Below are 21,293 nucleotides of genomic sequence, written 5' to 3'. Positions count from 1 at the left end.
TTACATGTGCTGGCATCACTAATGTCATTGATTTGAATGTATTAAAGTAGAAATTTACTAGCGACTGTGTCTTTATAACCCACAGACATAGCATCCACATGCTAACAAGTGTTTAACAATTAGTACAAAAGCTGGTTTTTGTAAAGTGGTGGAGCAATTCTTATGGACAGAAAAAAAAAAAAAAACAACAGCTTCTTATTTCCAGCAGTAAATGAACTAATTCTTAGTTACTTTAGACTTTAATTAGGACCTTCCTGTTCTTGCAGTCTTCTCATGACCATCTTTAAGATACATATGAAAGATTTCTTCTTTAAAATCTTGTATGCAGATTTGTCCTGCAAGATTTCATTAACTGTGAATTTATTTAGTCATTTAGGGAAGGGAAATGTGCTGTAGGAGAAACAAATAGTGGTGGTCTAACTAACCATATGGATTGAGTTTATAACACAACAGTTAAAAACTGTTTTGAACATTCTAGAAAATAAAGTGATAATGAAATTATTTGGTATTTGTTTACTGATCAAGAGCCTTACTCAAGTACTCTGATGAATTCTTACAAACATGCTTCTGAAATGATACAGTTTCTAGTTTCTCAGAGGAGTCTTAGCAAATTCCTAAAGCTGTTACAATTCACGTCCCAGAAGTATTTAAAAGACAAGAGAAGGCAGTCTTCAAAAGTAGGTGTGAAATATCTAAGAATTCCTCAATTTGCTCATATTTTGTTCATCTCACTGTAATAAAAATGTAGATAGAAGTTTACATTAAACTTTTGATTTTATTCTTTTTTTAATATATTTTTTATTATTATTTATCTTTTATTTTAAAAGGTTTTGTTTGCACTTACTCTATTTTTGACCTCTCTTCCTACTCTTTTAGGTGTTGATTTAGTCATCTCATGGATCTGGCCCTTGTTTTGATGTCCAGTGCCGTTTAAGTAGTGAAATAAGGTGCCTTACAACCCCCTCTATCCAATCCTACTAGGTGGACTTCAGCTTGCTCCCAGGGCAAGCTAATAAGAGTCAGTTCTCCAGATTAACTGATTGCAAACAAGACTTGATGCAGAATTTCCCTGTGCACAACAGCCATCTCAGAAATAGGGCAAGGTTGATTTGACCCATTTACAATGATGCTTCAGTAGGTTTTGCATAAAGACTAGTACTTAAATGGAAACATGATCCTCCACAATTGCTGTTGTCTGAAAAGCACAGATTCCAAGTAGCTTCACATGACTCCTCCATAGACACCAAGAGACCTCCTGAAACCTACTTGGATATCCATTAACATTCTCAGAGAAAACAGGAACTATCAGCAACATGAAAACATGAGGCAGAATGTGCCATCTAAAAGAAAGAGGCACATTTTCTTCTAAAGAAAATTCACTTGTTTTCAAGGCAACCAACTTTGTTACTAGAAGAAAACATCTATACAGCAGTCTGCAGTCCCCTACAGCAAAGAAACCCAACTTCAGCACAACAAATGTGGTGTCTTCTTTCTGTTAGCTGGCCTTCAGCTAGCTAGTTTGTCAGAATAAATTGTTCTATGATTGTCAGAGCAGCTGAAGGTCAAGGTAAAATAAATCAGAAAAGAAAGCAGTTAAATTCTGAAATCCAGAAGCCAAACACCCGGCTTGGGGGTGCGTGTGGTGAAGTACATAATATGTAACAGTGTGTCATGTTGTTAAACAAAAATCAGTTCATGCTTATGTGCCCGTGTTTACAGGACTGTTACAGTCAATTCCTGTACCTGTTGATAGTTTGTATCAGCATGAATCAGAGGAGTTCTTGCTCTAAGGCAGGTTGTCCCCCATACGCTGTGTATCTTTTTCCTGTAAAGGGCTGTGAATAGGATGGATTGCAAAGTGGTTACCTTCCTGAATACGCTGCCTGGAGATACAACTCACCTCACGTGTAGCATTTGTTCAGACCACATGAGAACCTACTTTTTTACATGGTGCTGGATACCCTGAGGCTTACAGTTCTGGCTTCTGCAGTCATTCCCACTCATTTTTACAATTCATCTGTAATTGCTGTTTCTTGAAACCAGCTCTGTTTCAGTTACACCCACAGGAAGAGACATTTTTAGTTATCTGAATGCTTGAGCCAGTTAGGAAAGCTGAGCTACTTTACTTTCAAGCTTTGGGCTGACCATGGATGGTATCAACACTGCCTAACAGTAAATGGTTCTTTAGTCTGATTTGCAAGCATTTTGTAACTGTCTGTGTTCAGAGGACGTGATGCCTGAGAAGAATACAGCTTAAAGGAGTTCGATTCCAGAAAACAACCAGGCACAGGTGGGACAGCACTCAGTGAAATGCGCCCCTTGCAGAAAGAGGTGAGGGTAGGAGACCCTGCCTGGTGTTTTAACCCTGCTCTTGGATCAGCTGCAAGATCTGGGTAGACTCAACTTTAGTGACTGGTGGATAACATGTCTGTGAGCATGTTTAAAAAGCCAGTTGAAGGCCTAAATCTCAGAAGGCCATTTCTGGAGCTTTTTACTGGTCTGTCTGGAGCTGAAGAGGTTCCCTTTATTCTTTCCTAGTAACACCTGAGATTTTTAAACTTGTTCTAGCACAAGAGCCTTTTTTATACATCCGGGGTAGCTGACAAGTCCTGCTTGCTGCAAATTTGCTGTCAGTGTAGTCAGAGCCATGTTAACTGGTAAAAGTGGCCATGGGCCAGAAGGGCATCAACCCTGAATGTGAGAACTCTAAAAATACAGGCTCCCTCTTTCCCTCCAAAAAATGCACTTTCAGCAGAATCTGACAGAGGCTGGATCCAGTCTGCTCCAGATGGCGTCATCTAGGGATTAAAGCAGATACAGAAAATACATGCTGTATCCGGAACCAGGATGAGCAAATAAAAGTATTTCTGGGTTTAGGGTTTTTATCTTCTGAAGCAATAGTGTGGATTTTGTTTTCTTCAAGTGATGTGTTGATGAAGCTTTCTACCTTTGTGAAAAAGAGCTGATAGAAAAGTCAGAAATTCTTTTGAAACATACCCATGACAAAAAAACACTTGGCTGCTCCTGACAGCATAGTGTAAAGGGAGAAGAGTATGCACCTTTAAAAAGTTGTATATCTTAATTATACTCTACAACTTTGCAACTTTCCTTTAACTTGCTAGTGTGGAGATTTTATGGCAGCCTTCCTTTGAGAAGCAAGGAGCTTTTGCATCTCTTCCTACCCAGGATCAGAACAGATTGTCTCCAAAGCTGTGCCAAGCTCTTGAGAGCTGCAGTACCATCAGCCTGTAGGGTTACTAATGCTGTAGGGCTCGGGTTTGTACAAGGAGAAATCACATGGCTTATGGGAAACCGTGCCTGGCTTCACTTTCAGTGAGGCCATTAGTACAATTATGTAAACAGGACGTGTCTGCCACTCATTAAATAATGTCAGGAAAAAGCAAGGAGAGTCATGTTTCAGCTGCCACCAAAGGGGTATAATTGTAGAGTACTTTGGGAGAATTATAGCTGTGAAAGAAAAGTTGCAGCCTGAAGCACAAATATGCAGGTTACTCAGTGAATGTGATATGGGCATTATATGTGAAGAGCACACGCTGGAGAGTATTGAATCTTACACAGACTGCCCCCAACCCTTGCCTTGGTTGTGAGGATCTATTTCTGTGCCAGTAGAAAACAAAATTAATCCTTTACCAAAATCTCTAATCAGACTAGCAGCCTTTTAGAACATCAATATTTGCAAATGTTTCAAGGGCCTAAGCAGTGGATACAGTCTAAATACATTAACAAGATAAAAGGGAGGTTGTCTGTAAGTCCAAGACTCCCTGGTGAGTTTGTAATCCTATAAGAATAGGACAAAGGTGTCGGTCATCTAGCTTTGTGCTGAAATGCCCATGCTTCTTATGCTGCCCATGAAAGGAGACAACATTCAGCAGCTGTTTGTGGATGTCATGTTACAAAAAAAAACAATCTAAATAAAACACACCTCAGAACAGAGTGTAACAAGCTATTTTTTGTTTAAATAATAATCTGTACATCTCAGTACAGCTTCATACGTTACAAACACCACCATGTTCACAGGAAAGGCACGAATGCAGTTTAAACCCAGTCCTTTGAAGAGTACTTTTGCACCCTCCTTTCTCACACTTTCCCTAATGCAGTGGACAAGGCCTTTGTACTTGTGCTGGTCCGATTCATCTGTTTGCATCCGTGATTTGATGACATCCATGGGAGTAGCAAATCCCCAGGCCAGGACTCCAGCAAAACCACCAGAAAGCAGCACAACGAGGAAATCTGCAGGAGAGAGAAGGGAGGAGCAGTTAACTCCCAGCCTTGCACTCATATGGCCACAACCATCTCAGGTTTGTCAACTAATGTTAACTTCAATGGTTTTTAGCAGTTTTTTTGTCCAGCTCTTCCAGTTCCAGTGATCTCACACAAACCATGTGCCTCTTGATTTCACAGCATTTTTGCTGTGGTTTGCACAGCTTGCTTGTGCCTACATGATGCTTTTAACACTGCACAAATTAGATGTGATGCAGCCTGAGAGCTGATCACACTCTCTTCAGCTGGATCTACTGATTCTTAAAATTCTTAGAGAGAATTGTCACCTATTTGATATTTTCTCAAAGTGGATAGGGTTTTTTTCAGGGCCAAATCACAACCATGAAACTGAAGTGTCTTTAATTCTGCCCCTGGACTTCTGGACTGATCCTGACCTGTGCTCCATGATGACTCCTGGGAGGTTTGACCATGTTTCATTTCTAGTTATGTCCTATTTCTGCATTAAGATGATTTCATACCCACATACTAGGCACCAGAGCATGCCATAAATACCCCTCCTGTATGGAGAGGAGTAGCTGCTGAGGGGCAAGGTCATGCCAGCAAAATGGCCCTGTAGCACCAAGAAGCAAACAGACCACATCTGGGTGAGATTTTATAGACACTGGCTGATTTTTTGCTGAGAGCCTGATTTCCCTCTTAGTGTGGTACTAAATAAGCCACTTTTGCAGGTAATGCCAGATGCTTTCTGGTGCCTACCTGGTTTATTTTTCCCAGCTGGTGTGAGCCAGTCACATAGAGCAGAATAGGTGAGGAAATATATTGCAGAAGAAAAGCAATCCCTGCAGAGTAATGCAGAACAGCCCTTGTACAGACCCCCAAAACCTTCCTGCTTGGCAATCACCTTCAGACAGTGCAGAGACCCTTGGTACTTTGGTTTGGAAACAGGTTGGGGAGATGTGATGGAAGGATGTGGGTTCCTCTGAGTCTGCATGCGAACTTTGGCCACTTCACTAGGAGCCATAAACAGAACCTGGAACATCAGAAGATGGTATTTTAACCCTTCACATTTAAACAGTGGTTTGATCCCCCTCCTGCAAATTGCTTGTCTCCCACCTTTTCAGGCAATAATATTCTCTGAAGCCAGGGAGTTCCAGCCTCCTTCCCTCTGTTTGTCCTAAATCTCAGCCAGCAGCAGCAGGACACATGTCTGAGCTGCACCATGCTGAGTGGAAGGCAAGGCAGAAATCAACAGAAGGTATCGTATACCTGTAACAACTTGTTAAACCACATGGGCATGAAAAGGGGATGTCCTCAGCTATGGGGTAGCATACATCAGGGCTCTTGTATCTATATTTGGAACCAAGGCCATAAAGACTAAAAAAATCAGCCCGTGTAAAGTAGAGTCACTGCCTGCTAGGAAACATCTAGAAACCTGACCATCTGGACTGTTCTGTAAGAGGATTGCCTGTGACTGGATATGCATCTCTGCCCAGCATGCCGTTGGGTCACTGGGGTGAGCTCTGCTGCATTCATAGCACCTGCAGATGCTCACAGAAATCCATCTGCTTATGGGAAACTGTTCCTGGATTCAGCCTCACCTCCCTATCCTGGTATCATGCACATTTGCCAGGCAGCATCAGTTCTCAGTGATGCCTTGCTGAGTTTTGAGTCCTGACAAGGCAGAGTTTATGTACCACCTATTTCTACAGCAACACTGTACTGGGCTTGTGCTGTAACACACTGAGTTAAGTCTTGCATACAAACACACCATCAGAGTCACTTTGAAAGTTTGCTGCCCAGGCTGTTTTTACTTCCTTGTCTGTGCTGCCAAGGCCGATGTCATTCTTAGCAACATGCTCTTAAGTGTTTTGGCACTCTAAACCAAATCCAGCATGAGCTGCACAGCAGGAATCAGCCATGCCACAGGGCTGACCAGAGAAGGGGCAGAGCATGACCCCCGTGTGAAAACAAAGCCTCCTGGACAGCAAACATTCACTGCTTTTCCAGCCTCCTGTGTCTGCTAACAAGATCTCTTCTTGTGCTTTCCCTTCCAGCTGTTTACCTACCCGGACAGCACCAGCAGCACCTCTGGCAAGAAAAACATCCAGCTTGGATGGCTTCACATCTGCAGCCCCGTATCGCAGCTTGCAGATGCCACAAAGGAAGTTTTTGTACATGCCAAATGAAACAGAAGAGATCACTGATACCGTGAGGACTGAGGCAGACATACCTTTGTAAAATCCCCAAACCTAGTTGGAAACAGAGGAAAAAAAACACTTTTAAGAGGGAATGGCATGGGAAAGCACCTACTGGCCACACATAGCTGAGCCAAAACTTACTCGCATCTTACAGATCATTGGCAAAGCTAAGTTTCATCCTGACCCTTCTCCCAAAAAATGACTGTATGCAACTGCTGCCCATCCTTCCCAAGCTGGCAGAGGCAGCTCTGTTTATCTCAAACAAGGATCCATAACTGCTATCAGAAATTCTGATGGGAGGTACTTACTTTTTCTGTCCTGTATGTTTCCTGAACACAGTGCCAAATTCCATTGTAACGCCTCTCAGTCTGAATTCTGACCTAGAAATACAGGAGCAAATTTAAAATGCAGATATCAGACTGAAAAAAAAAATATAATCAACAAATGCCATAGCAACAAACCAGCCAATTAACCATAAAATAGCATCACCAAACAATTGACTTCTTTAATTCTTTAAGAGAAAAACAGCACAACCAAATAAAGTGAAATGTCGACATAACGAAAATGAAAGCATTGTCATGGGAATAGTGTTTTTTTTTTAAAAAAACGAGGGGGAAAGCCAAAGGGCCTGTTTGTTTTCAATCTGTAGTCAAGAAATAAAGCTCTAACAAGTACCTTCACTGTGTCCAGCGGGTAACCCACTGCTGTGCTTAGACCACCTGAAACAGAGAGCGTATAGGAGATGGTTAACAGCACATGGCACAACAGACTGTTTTCCCTTGTCAGAGAAAGGCATTAGGGGAATGACAGAAAAATGCAGCCTCGGAGCCACGCCGTGCTTGGCACCAGACCTCTCCCGAGCTCCAGCGCTCACGTCTGGGCCAAGAATGACAGAGCAGAATGCACAGATTTCTCTGCATGACCAAGGCTCAGAGGAGGAATCCGAGCGTCATGGGAAACTTATCAGGAGGAATAACACCACAGTGAAAGCTGGGACTGGGAGAAACACTGATAGCACCTCTGAAGGAAGGTTGAAGGGATTACTTGTATATTGGACTGGTTTTGTTCCCTCTCTCAGCTTAGGGAGTAACGCATCTTTGGACTATGACCAGGCATCCTCATGTGAGGTGCAGAGTGCCCACCCACACAAGAGGGTCTCTGGAGCAATTTTGGTTCTCCATGATTAACTTGGAAATGTTAGAGAATAAAAGCAGCTCTCACAAGGACATCTATAATAGAGGGATGACCCTCACACATTACAGGTTCTGAGCAATCTGTCTGGAGGTCAGAAGAGGTATTCCTGCTGCCTCCTGCATGCCAGGGACTGGATGTGCCCTGGCTCAAGTTTACAAAGCACATCTAGCACCTTGGGTGAGGAATTCACTGGGTACTAGGGTCCATGGCACCATGCTGGACTAAGCCTCTGGAGCACATCTCATCTCTTGTACATACCACTGCTTCAGAAAGCAGAACAAGGAGCAAAAGCAAAGGCTGCTGGAGCCCTGGCAGGCTGGTGTGACAACCAGTGGTGCTGGTCTGTGGTGCCCCCTGCCCTCCGCTGCTCAGGGATCAGAAGGATTAAGGTGCAGTGAGGCATCAGTGCTGCGTGTGCAAAAGGTTGCATGGCCTGCACACCTGATGAATCCCCACCTGCAGCACTGATGGCATGTCTGGCATATGAGGGGGTCAATCCTCTATCGACACCTGGTCTTCTTTTGAGACCTTAAAATAGCCACTGGAGTTGGAAACATGTTAATCCCATGAGACAAAGTTACTGCCTTAATGGCAGATAAGGAGAGTAAAAGAGCTCCAATGTGGACTTCTCTTGGTCACAGTAACAAAGAGATCACCCATTCCTGCCCTTACATCACTGCATTTCCCAGCTCTGGTTTAAATGCATCTCGTATCTATTGTTGTATTGTACATCAACAGATGATGAAGGGACTGACCAGCTAACTTCCTCCTAGTATATAAACCACAAAGTCATCTGAGAGGAAATCAGGCTGGGGGATGACAGAGCTACATCCATATGAGTTACTTAGAGATCAGTTCATAAAAGTGCTGGATAAGCCCTATGGGGACCCAGGCAGTCAAAGATACAGTACACATATGGTGGCTCACAGGTTGGAAACTACTTCTGATTGAGTCCTTCTTTAAAAACAAAAACACAAAACCCAAGATACTGAAAAGTATTAGTAGCCCCAAGTATTTCACAGGGCATGTTCATGTGTGGTTACACGGCAGCTTGGGAGCTCTGGAATGCTCTACTTTGTTTTGGAAAAAAATCAGCAGTTGCTGGTGTGAGTCACCGAGAGACGATCCCCAGGTGTGTTACTCAGGAGAAAACAACCAACAGTATCTTGCTTGCAGAAAAATGAGGTTTATTCTTCAAAAATCTCTATCAAATCTGCCACCAGATAAACAGCAATGAAGATGAAAAATGGGTCCACCTTCTGTATTCCAAAACTAAAATGAGATCAGGCTGGAAGAGAGATAGTGAGGGGGAATATACCAGCAGAATAATATGGCTGGAAGGAGCAGTGCTTCTAATCCGAGCAGAGAGTGACAACGCACAAAGTCACCCAGGGCCACCTGCACCGTCCGGGATTCCCTGTCATCGGGCAGAGACAGCCTGCAAACATGGACCCTGCCAGCCAGAGAAGAGCAGCACATAAGCCACTTTCAGTGTGACAGCCCTGACCTCAGAGGTGCAGTGTCCTGGCCCAAGCACCCTGTCCCAGACAGAAGGATTTGGCATTGCATCAGCTTCAGCCTTCCTCAACCTTAGAGGCAGTGGCCATGAGCTGACCAGACACTAGCTACACAGGGTCACTGTGAGCCTCTCACAGATCAACACTGGCTTGACCCACAGGCTCAAGAGCCTTGGCTCATGAGCATCAGGAGCCAGGGCTGATTGGATCAGCCTTTGACAAAAAGTTGTGGATGCTCCATCCCTGGCAGTGTTTAAGGCCAGGTTGGACAGAGCCTTGGGTGACATGGTTTAGTGTGAGGTGTCCCTGCCCATGGAAGAGGTTTGGAACTGGATGATCTTAAGGTCTTTTCCAACCCTAATTGTTTTATGATTCTACGATACTAAGTGTCCTCCCTTCTGCAGAAATTGCCCAGTTTACACATTAAGTTGCAGAGACAACAGCAACATAGACAAAACAAGGCAGGTTTGCCCTAAACCAGGCTGTTTCCTGCTTCTTCTCAGTCCTAAGGGCTTCCATGCAGATTGGTTCCAGCAACGATCAAAATCCTCTTGAGAGGAGGCCATAAAGATAAGTTTTTCACTGCTGCCACCAAAGTGGAGATGTGAGCCCCCCAAACCTCTAAACAACCACAGCCTGCCATGAACCAAACTCCGTAAGAGCCAAAGCACTCAGCAGTTAACTTGTCAGAGCTGAGGAGCTCAGCCAAGTCCATCAAAGGCCAAGGAAGGGCTCTGCACAATGTCACACAGTATAAATAGCCCAGGATGAAGACAGCATGACCCACACACACCCCGTTTGCACAGCAGAATCAAGTAAGACCAGCAATGTATAGCATGCATATTGGGGAGGGTTCCTGTGGGAGTCCGGCTGAGTAATGCCGCACAAGCTGTGACAAAAATAACTATCAAGATCAGGTGAATGATCATTCTGGGGATTAGTGAGATATTTTTTATGCCTACTTTATCTGAGATGTTCTCAGGTATTGCGCAGAGGTTGCGGCATCCCCTACACACACAGAGCGCAGGTACAAAACTCAGCTATTCACAGTCTCTTCATGAATCAGGTGGCTTCAACAAGGCAATTCAAAAAAGAAGGGTATCCTGGCATGGTGACCACCACAATGGCAATCAGCAGAAAGGAAGCAGCAGCCCAGCAGGCTGCCACAGTTCCCAGCTGTTGGCAGCCCCCTGGCTGAGAGACCCACAGAGAAGCAGGGGTAATGGTCCACATGCTGGATGGGTAGACAACAGCTTCCAAAGTTCTGTGAAGAGCTGGGAACATAAGAAGTGCCCCATAACCTAAGCAAGCTGAACTCCACCCAGTAATGTGACCCTGGCAGTGTCCAGCAGGAGCTGCTTTAGTTGCATGGACAAGACAGCATGTTCCCTCCATAAGTGGACTACTTTATCTATCCTTGAACTGCATGTGACTGGGTATGTAACCCTGCAGCAGGATGTGGAGAAGCCTGGGCATGCTACAGACCCTGCTGCCCTAAAACCATTGGGTAAACCTCAGTTTCCCCTTCCCAATTCTTTACACCTGGCATAAGGGTCAAGTCATATCCTAGTCATAAATAGCCCTAATCATCAATATCCATCACCTGTCATGGCTCAGGCTGCTGCTACAGCAGGGCTAGAAAATACATGAGATCATAAGAAAAATTGAGTTGGAAGGGATCTCTTGAGGCTTCTAGTCCAATCTCCTGTTCAGCTTTATTGGCCAAGGAAGACATCCTTACAGATTAGCTGCTTTCTCCAACATGCAGCCTCATTTGGTTGTTATTGAAAGTTTCCACAGTCATTAAGCATGTTCCTTTCATGGTTTTTTTTTCCATCTGGAGTCACAGTAGATCATTGTTTCCTGGGCTGAAGATGCTGAGGTTATCCCATGGCCACAGAAGCAATAGCTCTGTGGAGGAGATGCTATATTTGTGCACGTGCCTGAGCCAGGCTGGATAGTTACATGGGATTAAAACAAGCAGCATCTCAGCCATTTATCAGAGGTGCTTAAGTCACACTTTCTCTAAAACACTCTGAAAATAGGTCAAGGTCACAAGAATGTAATTTACTAAACAGAAACTCTGTTATTATCTGTGTTGCCTCTTGAGTTGTTTGATGCACTTCAGCTGGGTTTGTAGCCCTTATAGGAACATGAAAACTGCTTCAGCTCTGACATAAGCCATGAAATAAGATCAGCACCAAAAACATCCCAGTTCTTGCAGGAAAGCTGTCCCACCCCAGGAAGCTGTCCCATGGTGGGGTAGGGACCATGGCCCTAAAGCCCTGCACAGGTACCTCACACATGTTTATGTGCAAGCTCCCAGCAGGGATAAGTATGCCAGAAAACACCTCTGTCTGCCAGAGGAAAGTTGCATTAACCCTCTTAGAAAAGCCATGAGCTGGACACAAATGACAGGATAGAAAATCTTTCTCTCTGACACCCTGAGATCAGTAAAGTGCCTTAAAACATGCAGACATTTCTGGTCCTCACTGGAGCTCCCCAGCTTGCATCCTCCCAGGCTGAACCTGTTTCCAGGGCACCCATGGGAGATGCTTGCTACATGGCTGGGTAGCACATGATGCTGGTGCCAGGATGGGGGGCACCACACAAACCATGGCTTTGCATAGAAGTGGGGACAGAATGCAGGTGAGCAGTCACTTTGAAACTGTGTTTTCAGCTTTCCAAATTCTCTTGCAAAACAAGATTATCCTTAAGTGACCCAGCTCCAACTATGCCCACAAAAGCAAAGGAGTCCAAACAGCAAATGCAGTTGTCAATGCCCTACCATTAACATGAAGTCTCAGAGGAGTTTTGGTGGATCCCTACAGGATGGACATGCAGTTGCCAGCCCCAGCACAGGGCTCCCATCTCCACTGGGAAGTCAGTAAGGAAAGAGGAGGAGAAAGGGAGGCTGTCATGGAGGGGCTAATTGTATCCCCCTCTCCCATGAAAGGCTGTTGCCAAGCAGGGTCCCCCAGTACCCCAGGAAAGCCAACAGCCCAAGCAACAGGCACCTCCAGGGCTGGATGCTGCTGAGACACCAGACCTTGACCTGCTTGCACATTTTGGGTGATGAGCAGTAAGGGGCTGCAGGGTAAAAATCATCGGCATGCTTTCCAGGAAACGCACATCTGCACCAGGACCACAGGCTGCTGTTCCTGGTGAGGGAAACTGCCAAATTCCAGCCGAGCTCAGTGAGATCAGATATCCAGGCTTGGACTCGGTGTCTCAGGTTTACCTGGCCTTTCTGGCAGCAATGCCAAGGCTCTTGTGTTGGTATTTGATACTCCACTAATCTGACAAGATTTCAAAAAGCAATTAAACCAGTGGCTTTATTTTGTTGTTTAAAGCAGAGCTGGGTGTGAGCAGCATGTCCTCTGAAAATGGCTGGAATTAAATAACACTTTTCTCCTTTTACTTTTTTTATTTACAACTAACCTCCTTTCTCCCAGATCAAAGCCTGCTCTGCAGCATGCCTGCACTGACACTACCATCACAACTGAAATACATCTTAACCCAAGATAATGCAAAGGTCATTCATTCAGACCTTCTTCACTGCAACAAAGCCATGCATCCTCCCTACTGTCCCACAATTCCCATCCTCAGTCCTCCAGAGCCACGACCCCAGCAGCCTACCAGCACCCCCAGGCATCAGACACATGAGGTTTTGCCCTCCAGGCAGTACTAGCCCATCTGTATCTGCACACAACACGTTCCACTTTGTCTCTTCCAAACAGAGTTTTGCTCTGCCCCACTGCAGTTACACTGGAGGAGACTGCAGGGTGATGACCTCAGCTGACCAAATTGCAGCACTGCCTCTCCAGTGGCGCCGTGAACCTGCTCGGATGACATTTTCCATTTAGTAAAGAATGCACTTTTAACAAGCCCCCACTGAAAGACTCTCAGCTCTGCAATGAGACCTGCCCATTAGCTGGACAAGAAGGAAACACAGCAATCTGCTTTCATCCACAAGCACTACTTATGTATTTACCTCCAATGGCCCCGGCAATGAAATCCATCCAGACTGACTCTGCTGCCTTAATTACCCCGATTAAGCGTTAGGGAGGTAGAAGAAAGGAGGATACTAGTTCAGCCTTTCCAGAGACCCGCAGATCCTTCGGAGAGAGTGATTTGGAATATGAATCCCTTTCCTACTCTCTTCTCTTGCCTCTAGGGATTGTGAGCCTTGTGGATATCTGATGAATTTGCACATTGGAGGCAGAGAGGGGAAGCCTGGAGCTGTTCCAGGCACAGTGAATAAGTAATCCTGTGAAGCCCTGCAACGCTGTGCCAGAGCCGCTGTTCCCAGTGCCCTTCTGCTTGGAAAATCACGAGGGGTGGTGCCTTGCAGGATAAAGCTGGATGTGAAGGGACCGTTCCCCATTGTACTTATTAACCCTAGAAGACAGGTTTGCATGCTTGTTTGCCAGAAGTCACTCTTGCCCTGTGCTGTGGAGAAGTGGCATCTGTGGCTGGATATGGGACACTTCCCCCATCCCATCCCACCCCTCCTCCTTCAGATGGAGCAGACTCCTATCAAGGAAAATTCTTTGTGCCCTTTCTACGGATTTTTCTTTGGGTTTTCTAACCCACAGAGCTGACCCTAAATCTCTACCCAGTTCCCCAATGAATTATTACCTGCTCATTGTGTATACATGTGGTGAAGCCCAGAAATTAATCCAACCATATACAATGTGCTTGTTTCCCTTTCAGACTGCAGGGTAGTTCCAGTTTTCCCAGACCCTGGAAGGAGCTTTGCTTCTTCACTTCTTACTCAGTCTCCCAATCTCCTTTCCAGTGTCAGTTCCTTGCTGAGTTTAGTGGTGGAGCAGGAATCGCAATTACTGCTGCCCATACTCCACTGTTTTATCCCACAGGGGAGATGGGAGGTGGATTTTGCCAGGGGTCTGGTCCAGGACCTATTTTTTTCTTCCTAATTTATACCCAGCACAGGGCAGTGTTCTCAGCAGGGGAAAGAGAGAAGCACAGAGAGAGACCTGCTAGTAAAGAGCTCAAGATAATGCCATATTGCCTATTTTTGCACAACAGCCACATACCAGAGGGCTGCCACATCTACATGGGAGAGGTGAAGTTTTACCCCCAGTGAACCTGGAAACCAAAGTCCTAACGCAGTGAGGGGCTTGCCAAGTTGTGACCTGAATTGTACTCCTCTTGAACAGGTTTCCATGGGCCAGAGCCAAGGCTCACTGGCAGCAAAGGGAAAAGAAAATTTCACAGCTAATCGCCCCCCAGGTTGGCTGCAGAGAGGAGCTGAGGACTTTGGTCCACAGTGCTCTCCTGCGCATTTCACAAGAGCCTATTTCTCAGTGAGGTACCTATTTTAGATAGGCTGATGTGTCAATGACTTACAGCACAGCTCACTGCGAGGCCTCAGAGTTTCTGGGAACTGAAAATTAAAGGATTTTAAAAGCTTGTTTCCCATGATTTCTTACATGTCCTTCCCTGAACATTTTCTGTGCATGAGAGAACAGCTTATTCCAGTGTAACATCATGCAAAGACAGAAAAAAATGTCAAACCAGAAGTAAAATATTATCTAGAGAGGTAGCAATCTGTCTGCTAAAACACACTGGGTTACTCAGTAGCCCTTCCTTGTTACACCTGGTGACCCCAGGGCAGTTTTTAATGGTTCATCAACAGCGCGCACATGCCAAGTGCAGGGAAAGGTGACATTTCCGCTTCTCCAACCATCCATTCCCAGCTGCTGTCCTTGCAGGCCCCTTCCAGCAGCAGGACCGGCTGTGGCACCTGCTGTGTCAGTGACACTTGGGGACAAGAGCACAACTCCCCTGTGGAGGGGCTGCGCGGGAGCCTTCAGCCTCCTGGTTCCTGCAGGGATTGGGGAACCTGCCGAGCTGTGCCAGCCCACACCGCAGCAGCCACTGCTGCCTTCGGATCACTGTTTAGACACCACTGTTTAATATGGCTTTTCTGGGAGCTACTTCCAGGCAAAGTGAAGAAATTCATTATGTTTCCAACATGAAGGTGTCACCATGCGTTCCCTCCCATCACACGGCCAGGGTGTCATGTTGGGGGGAGGATTCTTGTATGTATTTCATAGAAAAGATTGCTTTATTGCACTGGTGCAATATCAGCAAGAAAATAGAGACTGGATGTCACATCACACTGTCTGACTGGAGTGTCAGTATTTCCCATGAAATGTCACAAGACCAAGCAAAATGTCTACCTTCTTTAGCTGAGCTGAACAGCTCAAAGGGGGTCTTCCTCAAGAAACCTTCTGAGATAGTAAAACAACCAAGCAACACAGCCCAGAACCTTCTCTTTGCAACAGAAAATTAACCCTTTTTAGTATTTTAACTTTCATTCACACTGCTTCTATCAAAATGCTAGTTTGCTTTATGTAGCACAAAGATGACTCCAAATTCAAGCATTTTGATAACCTTCTGATAATGGTTTTGGATACTGAGGTATACCAGGACAAGTCCCATTTTCCACTTGACTGGATTTGCTCTGTAAATAAAGGCTGCTCACAAGGTGGACATTTGAAAGAAGAATATTTTGGGGCTTGAGATGTTTCACCTTGTCCCATAAAGGTGTCGCTGGGGACAGCCAGCTCATAACACAGCTACTTCAGGGACATTTGCCTTGACAGGGTTTAGCAGGGTAACATGAGCCTCAGGCAAACACAGTGGCCACTGCTGTAGTCTCCAGTCTTTATTCCTGGTGTCTGGCTAGGACTTGGACTTGTGTGACCTGATCTGACCCGACCAGCCTAGCTCCCACGTGATGGCGGTGAGGGCAGAGCCTTCTGGAAAAGAAGCCCCATGCAAGTGTTGAAGTGTTCACACACAAGCAAGTACAGAGAAGGTGCAATCTGGCATGAGGGAAAAGCTGTCTGATAAATGAAACCTGTGTTACTGCATTTGCTGTTGCCCTCTGACGTGCCCCAAACAGTACAGACCGATTCCCTGCTAAAGAAAGAGATCCTCAAGGCAGCCTTCCTTGACAGGAGTCCTACTAAAGGTGTGGAGTCCTTGAGGTCTCACTGTTCTTCATGCTTTGCTAAAGGACCTTCCTCCTTCACCCCCTCTTCTCCAGGTTTCAGAGATATACCAGCTCTCTGATACCAGCCTCATTAGAAACACTTCCCAGAATCAAGCCCCCTAGTGCCACAGGTCAACAGAGACAGCCCAAAAATCCCAGCCCAAAGAAATCCTGAATTATCAGGAATATCTTCAAGACAACTCAAATATGAGTCATTCCTGTCACTCTTTGATGCAATGTCCAAGGACTGAGAGATCACTGCTAGTCCACCTTGCAAAGAAAAGCTGTCACATCTATGCAGGGTGTCCCTGCCCGTGGCAGGGGGTTTGGAACTTGATGATCTTAAGGTCCTTTCCAACCCAAACCATTCTGTGATTCTATGATGAACACAAGTGCCTGGTCCCAACCCAGGTGGTCTTCTCAAAGCTTGCCCTGGGAAATAACACACAAAACACATGCTTTGAGCCTCCACAAGGGATAGTACTCCACAAAAAGACCTCACAAATCCTTTCCTCCTGTACCAAACTGTTTAAGAGTGATTTGTTCAAAATGGCTGAATTTCACAGGGGATTTTGAGAAAGCAGAGTGTGGAAGGTGCTATCAGATGAAAGCAATACAAACATATGATACAAAGCAATCTGCGACACAAAGCAATCTCTGAGAAATTATGAAACTAAGTCATAGAGAAGTGAGGAAGGCCTTAATTATGCACAGTGCATGATGGATAAAGCATTCCATTTGCTTCACAGGAGGAGGCAGCTGCCTGACCACCCAGGCAGAGAGAACTGCTCCACAGCTACAGGAGCAGCAGGTTTAAAGGACTGATAAAAGTATGTGGAGCAAAAGGAAACGTGAAGAGGGAGACTTTAGGTTTGTAATTGTGCTGAATAACGTCTTCTAGGTGAGACAAAAAACAGGGGCATCCCTTTACCCCTCTCTTTCCACAGCTCACTCCCAGGACATTTCCAACTTCACCCATCCTGCAAAGCAAGAGAGAAGCCTGTCCTCTTGGGACTCTGCAACCACCTGATAGGTCGTCAAACCAGATTTGCTGCCATGATTTGCTGCCATAATGTGCTGCATTTTCTATTGCCCCAGTGCTATGTGGTACCACACTCGTGCGTATCCATTAGCTCTCTTCCAGTTTATTTATTATACATAAATATTTATAATACATAAATCCTTGACTGAAAAGGCTGCTCAAACAGCGTTACCCTGCTACGTCACGGGGCTGTTCTCACATCGCGGAACAGGAAGGAGTGACGCCAGCAGTGCTGAGCTGGCAAAGCCTGGCGCTTGGCTTGCGTGATGGTGGGTGGGAAGGGGGTGGAACCGTCTGGCTGTAGCTGTAGCGTGGATTTTCAAACCGAAGCTCTTCACTGTCCTTTACCTCAGGTACTAATGAAAATTCAATTAATTCCAAGGACTCAAACATTTGCAGTGGGAATTTCACAGCAAAACAAACAAAACTGGTGAGGAACCCGTTCTGTGCATTGGCAGCTGCATCACTTTTAGCCAGGTATAAGTGATCAGTGATTTCACTTCTGGAAAGCTGATAGAAGGTTGTAATGTTTCTACATGCATTTCCAAGGGAAGGGAAAATGATACATTTCCAAGAGGGCTGAAGATGATTGCAGTAATTTAAGAAATGACACAGATTTTCTGGCTTTGGGCAAGTCACTCAATCTCTCTGTACTTAATCTCCTCAGCACAGTGGTGTGTGTCTACTGTCATGAAGTCACTGCAAGGATTCAGGCACTTCTTAGAAAGCCGTAAGTCTCTGTTTGGTAACAAATCATGTGAAAAGTTAGAAGTAGCAAGATTAGCACCCACCCTACATGAACACCCATGTGAATTTATCTATCTATATGTATATATATATTAAAAATAGCATTGCTGTCATGGTTCTTTTAAAATGTTATATAAATCTTCCCTCTAAATCCTGATCTTTACAGTAAGAAAGAGGAAATGTGACAGTTCATGCACCACTGTAGTCAACTCTGGGAAAGTATTTTATGCCAGGCAACATTGCTAGCACTTTGGAATGATTCCTGGCTGTGATGGAGCAAGGGGATTTCAGGACAACTACTGACTTACCAATTGCACTTTGAGCCTCTTTTCTGACCTCTTGCGCATTTTCTGAACTTTGATGAACAGAATACATAGTCAATGACCTTGGATGGCCAGGAGCAGAGGGAGGCACTTACCTTCCTGGCGTCCTCCTCCCCACCAAGCAATAATATACTCTTTATTATGATATTAATGTACAACTCTCAACCTTTTCAGTAGCGGTAGTTCAGCCATTAGGCAGTAAAACATAGTTGTTGTGGTAAGAACAGTGACAAGCCCCAAAACTACTGATAATGCTGTTCAATATCAGTGCTCCCTCCAGAGGCTATGCGTCTGTATCTTTTTCTCAATATTCTCAAACTATGTCTCATTTAGATGTCTGCTATACACTGGTGAAAAATGTCTGAGATGCTACATCATTATGACTAGCTGACAGTCTTTCTTCCCTTTGGAAGTAGCTGATTTGATTTGATTTATTTTAGTAACCTCAGAGCTACTTGGAAATTTGGGAGAAAACTCACCTCTAGAATTATAAAGCATTATTAGTTAGGACTTTGATATCAGCTGCTAAAATCACATGGGAAAGATTGCTATAAGTATACTTAACTGGCAAACCTGGCACCAATGAGTTTGGAAGAGAGAACTTTTTCTAAATACCAGCATTATTATAAGCTTATGTTAAGAGGGGATATACACAAAACAATTCAAGACTTTTTATCTTGCAGGAGTGGAAAACAAGTGAAATTACACTGAGTTAATTAATGCATTCAAGCAAAACAAAAGCATCTCCCTTAGAAATTCTGCTACAAAGTAAGTTTCATGCCAGAGGAGATGCCCATATTGTTGGGGGGCAAAGAACTGCTGATACCTATGCTAGCGTGATCATTACTAATTCAGGGATCTCTGCTGTAAATCTCTGTCAGCAGTGTGCACTGTCCTAATGGAAATAAAGACCCATTCCATCAGCAGGTTTTCAATCCTGTGCTTCCAATGTTAACCTGACTTTTTTCATTGGCTCGCAATGGAGAAAAATTGAGGTTCCTCTCCTCTTTTCAGGAACACCCTCAGTATTAACAAAGAATACCCAGATACCAGTACTAACAGTACCAGTCTCCAAGTAAAATATGAAGCTCACGGCCTCACTTACCACTCTTGTCTTTTCCCTGGTGTTAGTTCAGGAGCCGTATGAGCGCCCATCTGGCAGAGTAGTTGAGATGTTTCTGCAAAGGCACATTAGTCATTCTGCTAAACCTGTTCATTCAGTTTCTAAGAAGTGGGTGCTTTTCTGTGTGACTAATGCAACAACATGTTCCATATGACAGCTGGAAGCCTACATGTGACCCAGCAGGAAGCTGCCTTGAAGACAGGACAGGATATTAAAAATGTGTTTGTACATAAACCTTAGTGGCATTGCTTCACAACATATTCCTGTTTTTATTTCTGCTGTCTCTCCTCATTCATTACCAACTGGTGCATCATACTCTGTGTCTGTGCTGTTGAATTACTTAGCACTTAGATTCAGCTGGAGACCTGTTCCCCCAGTCATTGACTTTGCATGTGGATATAAACTGTGCCAGAGGATTTGAAGTACATGGTATTGAAGATATATTTGTATAGCTGTTGGCAGTGAAAAACAATTTGCTTCACAGATACGTTCCTGTAAGAACAAGGTGGCTTAAAAACAAAGACAGGAGGCAGGCAGAGGAGGCTGTCCTCCCATCTCTGCCTCCTCTTTTCCTAGGTCAAGTCAGTTTTACCAGTTTTCTTATGGATAAAATGGGCATAAGTGTACATTTTTACTTAGAAGCAGCCTGAGGCTTAGGCTGTATTGTCTGTAAATTTGGACTGGAAAAATACCATAAAAATACCAGCTACTGAGTTGTTATCTTCCTTTTCTGAATTATTTCCCGATGGTAGTTTTTGCTCACTGTCACCAGTCACAAGTTCATTTGGTGAGTGACTGAGTAATGTGAAGAGGGAGAGATGCATAAAGTTGCTGAGCTGATAGATAGTTACTAATTCAAGCAACTGGACTCAGTGCTCACCCACTTATCTCAGCATGCCTCTTTGTGGTCTCTGGCATCTTAAAACTGGTCTGCTAAGTAGCTTAGCATTTGGGTGCTGCTGGAGACCTGCTCTCCGTATCGCTGACTGCATGCACATGCAGTTTTCTAGTCTTCTCCAAGGAAGGCCAGCAGCAAAGAAAATAATTCCACCTGCAGCGAACATAAGAGGACATAGTCCTCATAATACTTCAGGTGCTTTGGACTTGGTTCCTTTCCCCAAACATACATAAAAACCAATTGTCATGTCTAAGCCATCATAGTACTAGAACAGGCCAGAGAATAAAGATGGGAGCTATGATAAGAGAAGCCAAGATCAGCACAGGGTTGTGTTTGCGCAGGTCTGCTCTCTCCAGCCTATTTGCTGGATGCTTAAAAAAAAACACAACAGAAAATGCAAAGACTCAGCAGTTTAGTTAACAGAACTCGAATTATATATGATCTTTGAAATTAAAGATAATGCCAAGGAAAGGACTTTGGACTAAATGCTTGTAGGCAGCTTTTTATGAATTTTTGGTCTATTTCTCAGGGAAGTACCCAGGGCATCTGTTATAGATTTGTATTTCAAATAAAGCACAAGACAACATACTATGAACAGGGATGAATTATTCCTCAGAGTGATGATACATCAAAGAATGGTTTGGGTTGGAAGGAACCTTAAAGATCGTGCCAAGGACAACGGCTTCTACTAGACCAGGTTGCCTGTTGTTGACTGTTAAGTGCAGGTTATTCTCCTTCCTCTTGCCTTCACCAGCAGACCAGTATATTTAAAATCTCAACCCAAACTAAATTGCTCCTCCATACACATGATATCACATGGAGCAGAGGCTGAGACAAACAACAGAAGATGCATGTCAGAATTTGGCCACTTCACTTAAAATGGCAAGGGTCAGGATTTTCAGAAGATATGTGTGCTCAGTAATGAAAATGTTTTCACTTTATCAGGATAAAGCATGGAAAGTTGGAGCTACGGCAAACTTTT

The 21,293-nt window shown here is 44.5% G+C and overlaps 1 protein-coding gene across 9 annotated transcripts; it reads right to left on the bottom strand.

Annotated features, from left to right (window-relative positions):
* Positions 1-3,951: 3,951 nt before the first annotated feature.
* SLC25A47 (solute carrier family 25 member 47) lies at positions 3,952-19,417 on the bottom strand. Of its 9 annotated transcripts, none has more exons than XM_062627971.1 (6): positions 19,396-19,417; positions 7,116-7,159; positions 6,749-6,820; positions 6,473-6,491; positions 4,999-5,272; positions 3,952-4,251 (listed from the first exon to the last, which is right to left on the bottom strand). In XM_062627971.1, exons 3-6 carry the CDS (start codon positions 6,790-6,792, stop codon positions 3,965-3,967), a joined length of 624 nt encoding a protein of 207 aa, XP_062483955.1. In that variant the 5' UTR covers positions 6,793-6,820; positions 7,116-7,159; positions 19,396-19,417; the 3' UTR covers positions 3,952-3,964. The 9 variants fall into 9 exon arrangements, with proteins under 9 accessions (XP_062483955.1, XP_062483953.1, XP_062483951.1 ...); XM_062627969.1 differs by lacking the exon at positions 19,396-19,417 and adding an exon at positions 13,138-13,460; XM_062627967.1 differs by lacking the exon at positions 19,396-19,417 and adding an exon at positions 13,146-13,459.
* Between the last annotated feature and the right edge of the window lie 1,876 nt (positions 19,418-21,293).

This window comes from Pezoporus occidentalis, unplaced genomic scaffold (genome assembly GCF_034315485.1).
Source record: "Pezoporus occidentalis ecotype Australia unplaced genomic scaffold, CSIRO_AGI_Poc_V1 ctg31, whole genome shotgun sequence".
Classification (NCBI taxonomy): Eukaryota; Metazoa; Chordata; class Aves; order Psittaciformes; family Psittacidae; genus Pezoporus; species Pezoporus occidentalis.
Note: the sequence above shows the minus strand (reverse complement) of the source record. Positions and strands in the feature narration are given on the sequence as shown.